At 42.6% G+C, this 12,488-nt stretch overlaps 1 protein-coding gene across 5 annotated transcripts in view; it reads right to left on the reverse strand.

Moving 5' to 3' along the window:
* Positions 1–1,209: 1,209 nt before the first annotated feature.
* Positions 1,210–12,488, reverse strand: part of CNOT10 (CCR4-NOT transcription complex subunit 10) — a 63,016-nt gene continuing 51,737 nt past the window's right edge. For all 5 annotated transcript variants that reach the window (XM_033405475.2, XM_033405474.2, XM_049715901.1 and 2 more), the window contains exons 14-19: positions 11,483–11,596; positions 7,901–8,031; positions 7,303–7,338; positions 6,979–7,106; positions 2,617–2,692; positions 1,210–1,650 (exon numbers count right to left, since the gene is read on the reverse strand). In XM_033405475.2, the coding sequence (XP_033261366.1) occupies positions 1,499–1,650; positions 2,617–2,692; positions 6,979–7,106; positions 7,303–7,338; positions 7,901–8,031; positions 11,483–11,596 (637 nt within the window). In that variant the 3' untranslated portion in view covers positions 1,210–1,498. The remainder of the gene's footprint in view (positions 1,651–2,616; positions 2,693–6,978; positions 7,107–7,302; positions 7,339–7,900; positions 8,032–11,482; positions 11,597–12,488) is intronic.

The raw sequence follows: 12,488 nt of genomic DNA on the forward strand, positions 1-12,488 counted from the left end.
AGACCCTGTGGGTTCCCAGCAGTTTATGAAGCATGTGGACTCTGTCCAGGAAATGCCCTGGCTAAGCAACGCTACCACCCTGCAGCACACAAGGGGGTCTCACGGTGCTGCTGCTTGTCTGGGGCTTGGGAAAGCAGCACCTGCAGACTTGGACCAGCACCAGTACAGCTTACGGGTCCTACTCCCATCCCATTTGGAAAAGCCTTCGAGAGGCCCAAGGGAGCTAGGCCACCTCTGTTTCCTGCATCCTCCTGGAAGGAATCTGCTCTGTATATAAACAACTGCAATGTGGCAAAAGAGCAGTCGAGCCCTTGTGCACATCCATCCCGTGTTCAAGTGAAAGAAGAATTGCTCCCTTTCTCTGAGTCATCTGTGGGCAATGTCTAGTCACATCACAAATACTCAGTTCTTGTGTAGATCCCTAACTAAACTGATATCAGCAACAGAATAATTCAGATAAAGTTTCAGATAAATTCATGTGCTTATCCAAACACTCCCCTCTCCAGTTGTGAAACCGAGTAACCATGTAGATTCAGCTAGTATGTTTCCCTATCTGAACTTGTTCTCCAAAGTTGGGAACTGAAGAGATGTTGACAGCAAGGGACGATCCTAAACGGCAAGCTCTGATGAATCTACCAAATGTGCTCTTGACTAGGGGTCACCCAGTTTTTCTAAAGCAAGCCTGTATGTAGTGTGTTTTGTTTTTCCTACTTACAGTTAGTGTATCGACCCTATGGACAAATTTTGGCCATGTCAATCCTGCAACACATACCTGTCTTGGAAAGAAGCTTTTAAGTTCCTGTTTGCATTTCCAAAGGGGTTAGCAATGAACCTTGAACTCCCTGCTAACAGGGTCCAGAACCGGTGCTTCTGCCTATGGGTACAGGAGGGTGAACGAGACCAGTGCCCTCAACTCTGTTTGTCTTCATCTGTAGTTTTTAAGCAAATGATTGATTCCTATCAGATCAGTCATCTCTTCTTAACCCAATTTGACTAGCCCATGAGTTTTATTATGCATTTTCTGGCCCTTTTAGTCCTAACTAGGTGTACAACACACCAATCTCCCCTCCCCTCCCCTCTGATCGGCTTCTGGACTGGCTACTCATCTGCTCATACTGTTCTCTCCATTTTTAAAACTTTAACACTAAATCTCAGATGCCAAAATACTCTAACCGTTGCAAGAAAGACAAAATGTATTATACGAGACTGTTCTGGTAAGACTGTGTTTTAATTGCCTATGACACATATATATCACATAATGGCTCAAAAATAGTAGTCTAGCAAAGATTAAAGGAAAACCGATGAAAATGAGCTGTGAATCCTTAATTTGATGTAAGCTTCCGGCAAAAAAATTCAGGGATTAGAATCATTTCAAAATTGTGTCTTCAAAACTAGTATCCTTTACCATCTGTCTTTTATTCATTTTGCTGTGATACAACTAAAAAGGCCTGCAAATACTCCCCTGGGTCTCAGGTAACAGTTTTCCAAGCGCAAAATATCACTTTCTCTGTACAGTGAACGCCGGCATTTGGATGGGCTGGATCGGGTGGACAGGCTGGAACACTGGCTTCTTTCTCATTTCAGAGAGTGTTTTCACTGCAGGGAGCAGCTGATTCCTTTTGATGATCTGTAAGGCCAGCTGGGTATTACCTATAAAAACACTTCCCATCACAAAAAAAGCATATAACAATACCACCACATACAAAGCAAGCCATCAGAATCCCGCAAGGGGGTAAAAGGTGAGGGAGAAGAGCAGTGGTCTGCAACCTTTGCTGTACACTGGAATCATGTAATGCCCGCTGCACCATTCCCAGAAATTCTGATTTAAGAAATTTCGTGTGTGACCTGGGTGATGGGATTTTTAAAAGCTTTGCACTGATTCTAAGGTGGAGCCCAGTTTGAGAACTTGTCTACAGGTGGACTGCGCAAAAGAAGGGCTCTAAGACCATGCACTAACCCTACTACAGCTTTTAGGAGGACAAGGCCTGCTGGGTGCCAGGCACTTAATGCTCCTTCTTCAGCTATAAAAAGAGGGGAGCCTTGGAAGGATTTCAGCAAGGGGATATGACTAAGAACTCTTAAAACTTTGGTCCCCTCTCATTTCCCCCATTCAGCTCTCCTTTTCTACTTCATGCCTTCTCTTATGTAGGGCCCACAGCCTTTCTTCCAGTAAGCTACATCCTGGAGGTTGTATATGCCCCAGAGGCATGACCTGGATTTAGGTCTGAATAAAAAATTCTCAGCAGGAACTGGCTTACTGTAAAACTCATTAACGACACCTATGTTTAAAACACCAAGGTATACAACTCAAACCCACTGCATTCTGACTCAGGTTCTCAATTAGAGTCATTTGGATGCCTAAGAGAAAGGTTAATTAGTAGAGATTAATTATAATTGTCAGAAGTTATGCTATTCTCCATTTTCACAGATAAAAGGAAATATGCTTAACCTGCAAGAAGTAGGAATTTGCAAGATACCAAAAACTCCCTCGCTATATTTTTGTCTAGAAGAACTTGATGGGTAATACCCCTTAAATTTCAAAGAGAAAAAGCAGACACCAAAAATCTTGGGCTCTTTGCAGGGCTCCAGTCCTAACTCAAGAGAAGAATCACTCACCATTCTGCAGCTCAAGGTAGACAGCCAGCAGGATGGCTTCAGGGGGCACCTCTTTAGGATGGATCATTGAGGCCGCCTTTGCTCAAAACAAAAAAGAGACCCATGAGAAACTGACAGCGTAAGATAACTCCAAGTAATGTCAAAAAAAAAAAAAAAGGAATGTCAACCTACCAATGACAAATTAGCAAACTTACTCAACCTCACTGGGACACTACAGTTCTGCTTGGATGGTCCTCAGCTGTCTTTGTCTTTTTTTTTTTTAAAGCTACTTCATTATAACTCTTATTTTTTATGTAATCTAATTTAAATATTTATGTTTTCGGCTGCGCTGGGTCTTCATTGCTGCAAGCGGTCTTTCTCTGGTTGTGGCGAGTGGGGGCTACTCTTCGTTGCAATGCATGGGCTTCTTATTGCAGTGGCTTCTCTTGTGGCAGAGCATGGGCTGTAGGCACACAGGCTTCAGTAGTTGCGGAACGCGGGCCTTAGAGCACAGGCTCAGTAGTTGTGGCGCAGGCTCAGTAGTTGCCCTGCGGCATGTGGGATCTTCCCAGACCAGGGATCGAACCTGTATCCCCTGCACTGGCAGGTGGATTCTTAACCACTAGACCACCAGGGAAGTCCAGCTGTCTTTGTCTTGATCCCTCCCCATTAAACTAGACATGTTATTTTTAGTTAAATATTTATCTTCCCTTGCCTAATCCATAATGAGTTCTTAATAGGAGAAAGCTTTCCTTCCCTCTTGGTTTTCTTCTATCTCTTGGCTGTATTTGGTTTTGAGATGGGTGATCAGACACTCCTGACTCTACACTCCAGTCACCCATCCAGGTCTGCTGGTAGTTCTTCACCAGACACACAGTTGCACCTCTATCCAAATCTGCATGTCTATTTTTTTCCCCTAAGTAACAGCTTAGTATTGTAAGCTGCAAACTCCCAATGTCAGGAATAAGAATTCAAACTTAAAATGCTGGAAATATAAAAAAAATATACCACTAAGCATGTTCAGGACATCCCTGGTGGCGCAGTGGTTAAGAATCCGCCTGCCAATGCAGGGAATGCGGGTTCGATCCCTGGTCCGGAAAGATCCCACATGCCGCGGAGCAGCCCGCGCACCACAACGAAGAACAGCCCCCGCTCTCCACAACTAGAGAAAGCCCGCGTGCAGCAACGAAGACCCATCGCAGCCAAAAAAAAGCATGTTCAATGTCTCCATTCTTAAGGACTGAAATAGTACAATTTAGTCAAATAAAATTATTTGTTTAGGCAACATGCTGTCCTTTCCTAGATCTGAGAGCCATAACACCAGCCTGCAGTTTTCTGATTTAGTCCTGTTCTGGTTGAAGGTGCTGAGATTGTAGGTTTATTCCCTCATTCTGGGCCCCTCTGGGCCGCAGCCTCTTCCTCGTCTTACCATCAACTGGTATTCCCTCATCCAGGTTCAGGTGCTCATGCTTCCAGACCGCTTTGCGTCTTCCCTTAATCTAATCAGAAAGTGTCCTTTACAAATATTTATTGACCAGAGGTGGATGTAAGACAGGGATTTACCCTGATAATAAACAGCATGCAAATAACTAACAGTAATCCAAACAAATTTACTGTTAGGGAGAGGAAAGTGAACGTAGTATGAATATGAAGAGAGAAGAGTTTCTTCGAGTGCAGAGCTTTTGGGCAAGGGAAGCCTCTCTGTCCTCCAAGGGTGGATACCTGAGAGGCAGAAAGCGGGGAGGCACGGCAGTGCAGGCCACGGGGTGAGTGTGGGAGACATCTGGGGGACCAGAAACGGGCACAAGGTCGGGTCCAGGCAGCATTAGAAGAAATCTCAGACTAGTGGGGGTTCTCGTCCAGAGCACATGCTCCCAGGTTCCTCGTGAATGAAGCAAGGAGGCTTTTCATTCCTCCTACCACATCACTGATGTACCACAGCTCAGTTCAGAAAATGAGATTTTATACTTTTGGCCTAGCTTTAAATAGGCAAGACCACCTTTACATCATTTTGTGGATATTAAAATCTCCATTTTCCTTCCAACTGGCTAGTTAACACAGGTCATCTATTGTCCTTTGCACTGACTACAGCCTTTTCTAAAATACAAGAACTCATGGCAACAACTTTATGAGAGAATGGTATTTTGCTTACTGGCTGTTCATAATAGTTAGTGGTGGGCAGGCAACCTCGGAAACCTCTACTTGAGCCCTTTCCAACTCTTCACACATCATTGTTCTCCCTCCCAGGCGCGGTGGGCCTCCCCATTAACAAGGTCCAGCCACTGGATTAACCTAAAAACCAAGGGACCAAAACAAAACTCCCTTCAGACCCCAAACCAGGCCTGACACCATCTGTCTCTCCCAGCGTGGCTGCCGCCATGGCCACCTGCTGCACAAGAACCTGAGCTAGAGTGTACACACTGCAACTTCACATCCAAAGCCTGTGTGCTGCAGGCCTTGAGGTCCACGGGCACTTTCCAAAGGGCTGTTCAATAGCCCAGCCTTGCCACGGAGAACAGCACAACATTTTAACTCTTCCCGTTTAACTCCTGCACTCAACTCCTAGATAAGATCAAACGTGTTCCCTGGACAGTCCATCACTTCACTTTGCTGATTTTGGATCAGAAATGCTGACCAGATGCCACTAAGTCGACTAAATATCACTCATGGTTATTTTCCACATGGTAAATCTTCACTTCTAGACACAACAAGGTCACCTTCATAGGAAGCTGCCTTACCTTCTGAGAATAGGTTTAATTTCAGTTTCAGTTACTCTGGCAAACATATGGGGATGTGGGTTCTCTTATGTGCTGCTGGTGAATACACCATCTGGCACAAACTTTCTTTTTTTTCCCTTCATTTTTAATAAATTTATTTATTTATGGCTGCGTTGGGTCTTCATTGCTGCATGCAGGCTTTCTCTAGTTATGGCGAGTGGGGGCTACTCTTCGTTGCGGTGTGCAGGCTTCTCACTGCCGTGGCTTCTCTTGTGGCGGAGCACAGGCTCTAGGCACACGGGCTTCAGTAGTTGTGGCTCATGGGCTCTAGAGTGCAGGCTCAGCAGTTGTGGCACATGAACTTAGTTGCTCCGCGGCATGTGGGATCTTCCCAGACCAGGGCTCGAACCTGTGTCCCCTGCATTGGCAGGTGGATTCTTAACCACTGTGCCACCAGAGAAGTCCCTGGCACAAACTTTCTATATTAGAAGTCTGAAAATTCTGCATAACCCCTGATCTTGTAATTCCCTTTTTAGGAAGACATCTCCTAACTGTAAGGTCCACGGGGGCAAGGTTGTATCATGTCCACTTATTTACTACTGTCTTATTCCCTTGGCTTAGCCCAGAAGCACATGTGCTGAATTAATACCCTTTTCTTCCCCCTAATTTTTTTTTTTTTTTATAACTCTTTTGGCTGTGCTGCACAGCATGTGGGATCTTAGTTCCCCTACCAGGGATCAAGCCCACGCCCCTTGCATTGGAAGCATGGAGTCTTAACCACTGGACTGCCAGGGAGGTCCTGAATTAATATCCTTCTGAGGAATTACCCCTTTCCAATTCTGGGAAACTCCTCTGGGGCTGCCAATGGCAGTACCTGTTCTCCTACTACAGGTATGGTTCCCTGCCCATGATCAGTCCAGGGATGGGCAGGTGACCTAAAGAGGCCCAATCAGAACCTTCCTTGAGACCTGCTGATGAGGCCCCTCTCAGTGGTAGAAGTCAGAGGTCTGTTTTAGTTACACATTGCCAGGAGCTTTCTTTATTGTATATAGAGTTTCTTTGGTACTGACTTTGTGAACCCTTCTTCTTAAAAGACGTATTTGTAATTTAACTTTTTGAGTGGACAGAGATTTATACAATTCAAAGCTAAAAAAAGCCTATGAGTATCCAGTGAAAAGTCTCCCAGTTCAGTGCTCCATCTACACAGTACTTATCTTGCCAGCCCTGCAGCCAGTGTTAACAGTTTGTGGCGTGTTCATTTGGAGATCTTTTCTGCATATACAGGATTATATAAAAACTGTTTTGCATCTTGTTCTTTTCACTTAATATGTCTTGGATATGTTACCATTTTAGTATATAGGGTTTACAGCTGCATTGTGTTCAACTATATGGACACACCATTATTGATTTTTGTGAGCCCTTATTTAGATGGTTTCCAATCTTTTGAAATTTCAATGATTAAAATCTTCAGGAAAACTCTCCATTAGGTGCCTAGGTTCATTTGCAACAACAATCAGTTGTGTACCTTCCAAGAATATGTCTGGAGGAGTAATATTCCAATGTTTAACAAACTGATCAGAAGCCTCAAACAAAATAACAGAGCCTAGAAACTCCAAACCCTCTGCTGGCTGCCTCACAAGATGGTCTGGCACTGGCCCAGCCTCACCTGGTGGAGACACTTCCGTGCTTTGTCATACTCGCTCCTCAGGCAGTAGGCGCTGCCCAGGTTGAACAGCATCACGGTCCGGGCTGAGTTGACGGAACTGGGGTAGCATTGAGGTGCCCGCTTCCCAGCTGGGGAGAAGACCAGACACATGTGAAGAGGCCAGGCCAAGGGCCAGGGAGCAACCCCCTCTACTGCCTGAAGAGCTGCTCAGAATAAAGCCTAGCTCTACTCCTCAGGCGGACAAAGGAAGGACACAGAGGCTCGAGGGTGAGTCTTTGGGAAGCAGGCCAGGCTACTTAAGTCTTTACAAAACGTCTTACTTACAGGATTCCATTGCTTCATTTTCACCTTTGTCTGATCCTACAAAGACATGAAAGTAAATCTGAGGGGGTCGGACAACAGAGTATATTTTCTAAAAACCTAATTTTCTTTATGAAATGGAAATCTAATATTAAAGCAATCGACCACAGTATTTCCTTTTCATGTAGTAGAGGTTCTAATAAAAGATATGAGAATGCTACCTACCACCACCACCACGGCCTGAGAAATAACCCTGAATAAAGTGAAAACTAGTCTCACTCCCTCAAAAACTTAGCCATGATTTAAAACTGACTTTTGAATGCGATACTTTTACTCTCCCCTGGATTGTGGAATCCCTCTGAAGAGAAAAATATAAGAATCAAAACAAACTGTACTAACACTATCAGCCTTTCAAAAGTTAGAATTTAGACCATGTGATAATCAACTCCTAGGTCTCCTCAGCAAACAATTAGTATAAAGTAAGTACAGCCAAAACCGTACAGTGCCGACCTAAAACCCCCTTCCCTTTACAACCGTGCCGTTAAATTTCCACACATCCTGAGTTACAACGGAAAGGCAGTGGAAATGGTGAAGAGTTCTGATCAAATGTGTCCTCATTAACCTTGGTCCTGCTCATTTGAAGAGATCCCTAAGGAGACATCAGTGACATTCTCCGGGTTCAAATGAGTAATAGCATCAGAGATTCTGTCCAGAGAGATGAGGGCTTCTGCAGCATATAAATGGCCCAGAAACCTAAAATGAAAAAAAAAAACCAACCAGATTCCAAACTGAAAAGTAGGTCATCACAAAAATACTCAAGTATAATAGAATTTGGTGTATGTGTGTTTCACATATTTCAAGTCTTTGAATTGAAATCTAAGTTTATAAATGGGTTGATTAAGAGTCATTTAAATTTTATCTCTTTAAAAATATCTTAAATATACAATAATTTTTATGTTCGCTAAGTAGGAACAAATGACATATCAATTAAGAGAGCAGTTTAGGGGCTTCCCTAGTGGCACAGCAGTTAAGAATCTGCCTGCCAATACAAGGGACACAGGTTTGAGCCCTGGCCTGGGAAGATCCCACATGCTGTGGAGCAACTAAGCCTGTGTGCCACAACTACTGAGCCTGAGCTCTAGAGCCCCAAAGCCACAACTACTGAGCCCACGTGCCACAACTACTGAAGCCTGCGCGCCTAGAGCCTGTGCTCCGCAACAAGAGAAGCCACGACAATAAGAAGCCCGCGCACCGCAACGAAGAGTAGCCCCCGCTCACTGCAACTAGAGAAAGCCCGCACACAGCAACAAAGACCGAACACAGCCAAAATAAATTAATTAAAAAAAAAAAAGAGAGCAGTTTAAAGTTGGCAGTAAATCAACTATATTTCAATAAAAATTTAAAATAAAATAAAGTTGGCAAATTTACGCTGTTCTGTTTATACAGAAAATAACATAAGAAGGTAATGAAGTTCTAAAGTAAGAGGCAGATCCGAGGATGGATTCCCTGGGAGCGGAGGATCAGAATTAGGGTCCTCCAGGGAGTTCCCTGGTGGCCTAGTGGTTAGGATTCTGGGCTTTCACTGCTATACCAGGGTTCAATCCCTGGTCGGCGAACTGAGATCCCGAAAGCTGTGCAGCACAGCAAAAGAAAAGAAAGAGGGAAAGAAAAAAAAAAGAATTAGGGTCCTCCAGCCTCTGCTGCTGGAACAGTCAAAAGGCACCAGGACGCCAGACCAGATCTGGGTTGGATCAGCTTTACTTCTATTCCAAAGGTGTCCTCCTTTTCACATCATCTATTTTATGTCCACTGATGTTGGGCAGATGTGCTTTCCCCAGGTTTACAACAGCCTGCTTCTTCAGTCTTACTCTGAGCCATTTTCCCCATGATCATCTGATTGATTTTTCAAAATTAAAACAGCCTCAGCCATATTACACCTTGCTCAAAATCTTAATGACTTTTTCTACTTGAGAACAAAATAAGACAAACAAAGCTAAACTTATAGATTTAAAGCTCTCCACAATTTGGTCCCAGTTTCCTGTATTCAGTCAACATTCTCACTCCCCCAAAGATTCTTCTGTTCCCACCAGACACAGCGTCCTGGGCGGGACACCCCACTGTGCTCCCTGTGGCCTTGCCTCCTGGGGTGCAAAGCCAGGCCAAAATCCAACTCCTTTTAAAGGCCAGCTCAGTTCTCACCTCCTTTAGTTGGCCTGTCCCAACTGACTCTGTCCACATGGATCTTGGGTCCTCAAATCTTAGGCTCTTTTCAGTTTGACCATTTTCTGGGATTTATGCACATTAATCACTCAAGAGCTATTTCTTTATTAAGCAATTTCTTTCTTCTAACTAGCAGGAGCTGTAATGCCCTTCTATTTTGCTTCCCCACCAAATACCCTAAAAGAAATGACAGCTTTTAAAATAATCAGTAACCTCAAATGTATTTTGAAATAAGATATTTTAAAAAACGTCATTAAAGCAGTATCTATAAGCCAATAATCATTATAAAACACAAACACAAATTCAAAGAACGACTTCAAATTGTTTTCTGTGAATTTACTTAAAATTTTTTTTAAATCAAATTAAATGCCTTCATGACACTCAGAGCCCAGAACTCCAGATGAGGTGTATGGAAGGCAACAAGCAGCTGGGTAAAGGTGCTGTAGTATCTGGGCTGCCACGGGCAGAAAATGCTCATCCTCACTGGAAAGATAGTGGTCTGGCCAGTAATTAGAAACCAATGCTTAGGATAGAATAGTTAAGAGAATTAAAGATGAAGTTATCAGACATGGCTTGGCCAACCCCTCAGGGTTGGCTAAGAAATCATAAAATCTAAGAATTTTATTGTTTTGACGTTCAGAGGGAAGAAGTTGATAAATGAGGTTAAAAACCTTCCAGTAAATGCCAAGTAAAGAATCTAATTGGGATTGTTTTAGAATAGTGATCACAATGTCAGCCAGAGAATTAAAAGAAGCAGAGAGGATTCGTGTTTCATTTTTGTTAAAAAGAAAAAACACACACACAACTCTGCTCTACTGACGGCCACACACACATCTGAGCAGCGCATGTCCAGTGGGGCGGCGCAGGCCGACGTTCCTGACTGGTATTTCACGGGGCTGGGCCACGGGAAGGAGGGAAGGCGCCTTAGAGGTAACGCGACCGCCCTGACCTCGAGCTCAGGACCCTCCAGGCCTGGATATTAGATAAGGTTTTCTCACAGGCAAGCAGGAACGCTCACACTTGAATTGTGACAAATTCTCCTATGTTCCTGGATGCTCTTTTAATTTTGTTTTTTTTTTTAACACAAAGCATGAAAAACAACAAAAAATAATAAAACACAAGGCATGTTTGGGGAACACTGACCTGAAACAACCTTAATCAATGTAAATTTTAGATGATTATATAAAGTAATACTTTTTTAAAAGACAAAAATAATTAAACATTTATAGAATTGTTCCTCAGAGTACGATCTCACAGTTCTAAATGTTGCATGTTACAAACAAAGGGCGCTGAAAGGCAAAAGAACATATTTTGGAAATTATAACTATATACCCACAGGATGAATGAAAAACAACTGTCCTAATGCTATGCAGAGTACTTGTGGTCTTGGGTAAAATTTCTAGCATCAGCATCATACAAAGATTCAAAGAATGCTGCATCTTCCTCAATTTCCATAAAAGAAAAGATGATGTGCTTTAGAAAAATTTTAGCATGACAATGACACTAATATTGAAGAGGCATCTGAAGAGTTTAAATAAAACTCATGTACTCAGGAAATGGTACAGTAGTCTGGAAAAATATTTTAAAATTCTTATTTGTCTACTTTAATTTAATTCTTCAAAGCAGATTTATCCTGTTGACCAAACTCCTTTTTGTGTGGGTCTTCTGCCTGAGGACTAAGCTTGTTTGGGAGCTAATATATGATAACATGCTCCAGTCAGACCCAGCAGTGGTAACTACAGAGCCCAAAGATTCTGCTTCCTAATGCTCAGAACGGCAAATGCCATTTCCAATAACCCTTGAGGTGCAACAAGTGAAAAACATTTCACTACCAAACACACAATTACCAAATTAAGAAAGAAACTTTTTGCTTTCCCTAAGATAATTTTCCACTGGGGGAGTAAAAGAAGCAATATGCACCACAAACTAACTGAAACCCTCCAAAGAAAACAAACCAGGGACACACAGGGCAAGTCACACTTACTTCAGGGATCCTGACAGCTTGGGCTGCTGAAGAAGTTTATCTGCATGATTCAAAGCCATAAGGTTATCACCCAAAGCCAGAGCCACGTAAGCACTACAGGCGAGTATGGAGCACCTGGAACACAAAAGGCAAGGGCTGAAGACCTGAGTTACAAAGTGACAATGATGATATTTGTTAAACAGGAAAGAGCTCCCTAATTATAGCTGTGGCAATCTGGACACCAGGAAAGGAGAGAGGAAGCCACGGTACTAATGGTAAGAATTAGAATGATGTGTAAACTACCGTCTGAGGTTCAGTTTAGCTATTTACCTAGATCATCTTTAGCTTCCATCCCATCTCCAACAAAATAACCAAATGGAGTTACAATATATATTTAGCCTGTAAAAAAATAATATAGTTAATGGCCTAGTGAGAACTTACTTCCATAGAACATTTCTTTTAATATCCTAGAAACGCTATGGAAGCACATTTGCGACTCTGCTAAGAAACACAATTAACTTACTAAAAAAATCCATTTAGCTCAGCTTACTGTAAAGTGTTCTCCTCTGAAACTATTAAGAAGTCTATAGGTCTTGCTAAGCAACAGTATCAAGAGTAACTAAAAGAATTTCATTCACATTGGTACTATTATCCTAAATGAATATTCAAGAAAAAAACAGGCTGAATAAATTCATGTGAAGGTAAAAAATTTAAGTTACACCGATTTTGCTAGGTTGGGTTGGAAACCTAAATTTCTGTTTTGTTTTCTACTTAAGGGGCAGCTCATTTAAAACAAGTCTAGCCAAAGACTTGACACTAATAGATCATTTGAATGTTAAACAACCGCTCCACAAAGCAATCTTAAAATAAACCCTTGTCAAATAGAAATGAGGTCTGAATGGCCGACCACAAATGACCTGACTTAGATACAGGGTTTTGAGTTATGTTTACAAATTACAATGCATATGTATATCATGAAGTGCACTTGGGTTGTAATTTTAGTCTAAGGACGAATGTAACCATCCTG

Source organism: Orcinus orca, chromosome 10 (assembly GCF_937001465.1).
Source record: "Orcinus orca chromosome 10, mOrcOrc1.1, whole genome shotgun sequence".
Classification (NCBI taxonomy): Eukaryota; Metazoa; Chordata; class Mammalia; order Artiodactyla; family Delphinidae; genus Orcinus; species Orcinus orca.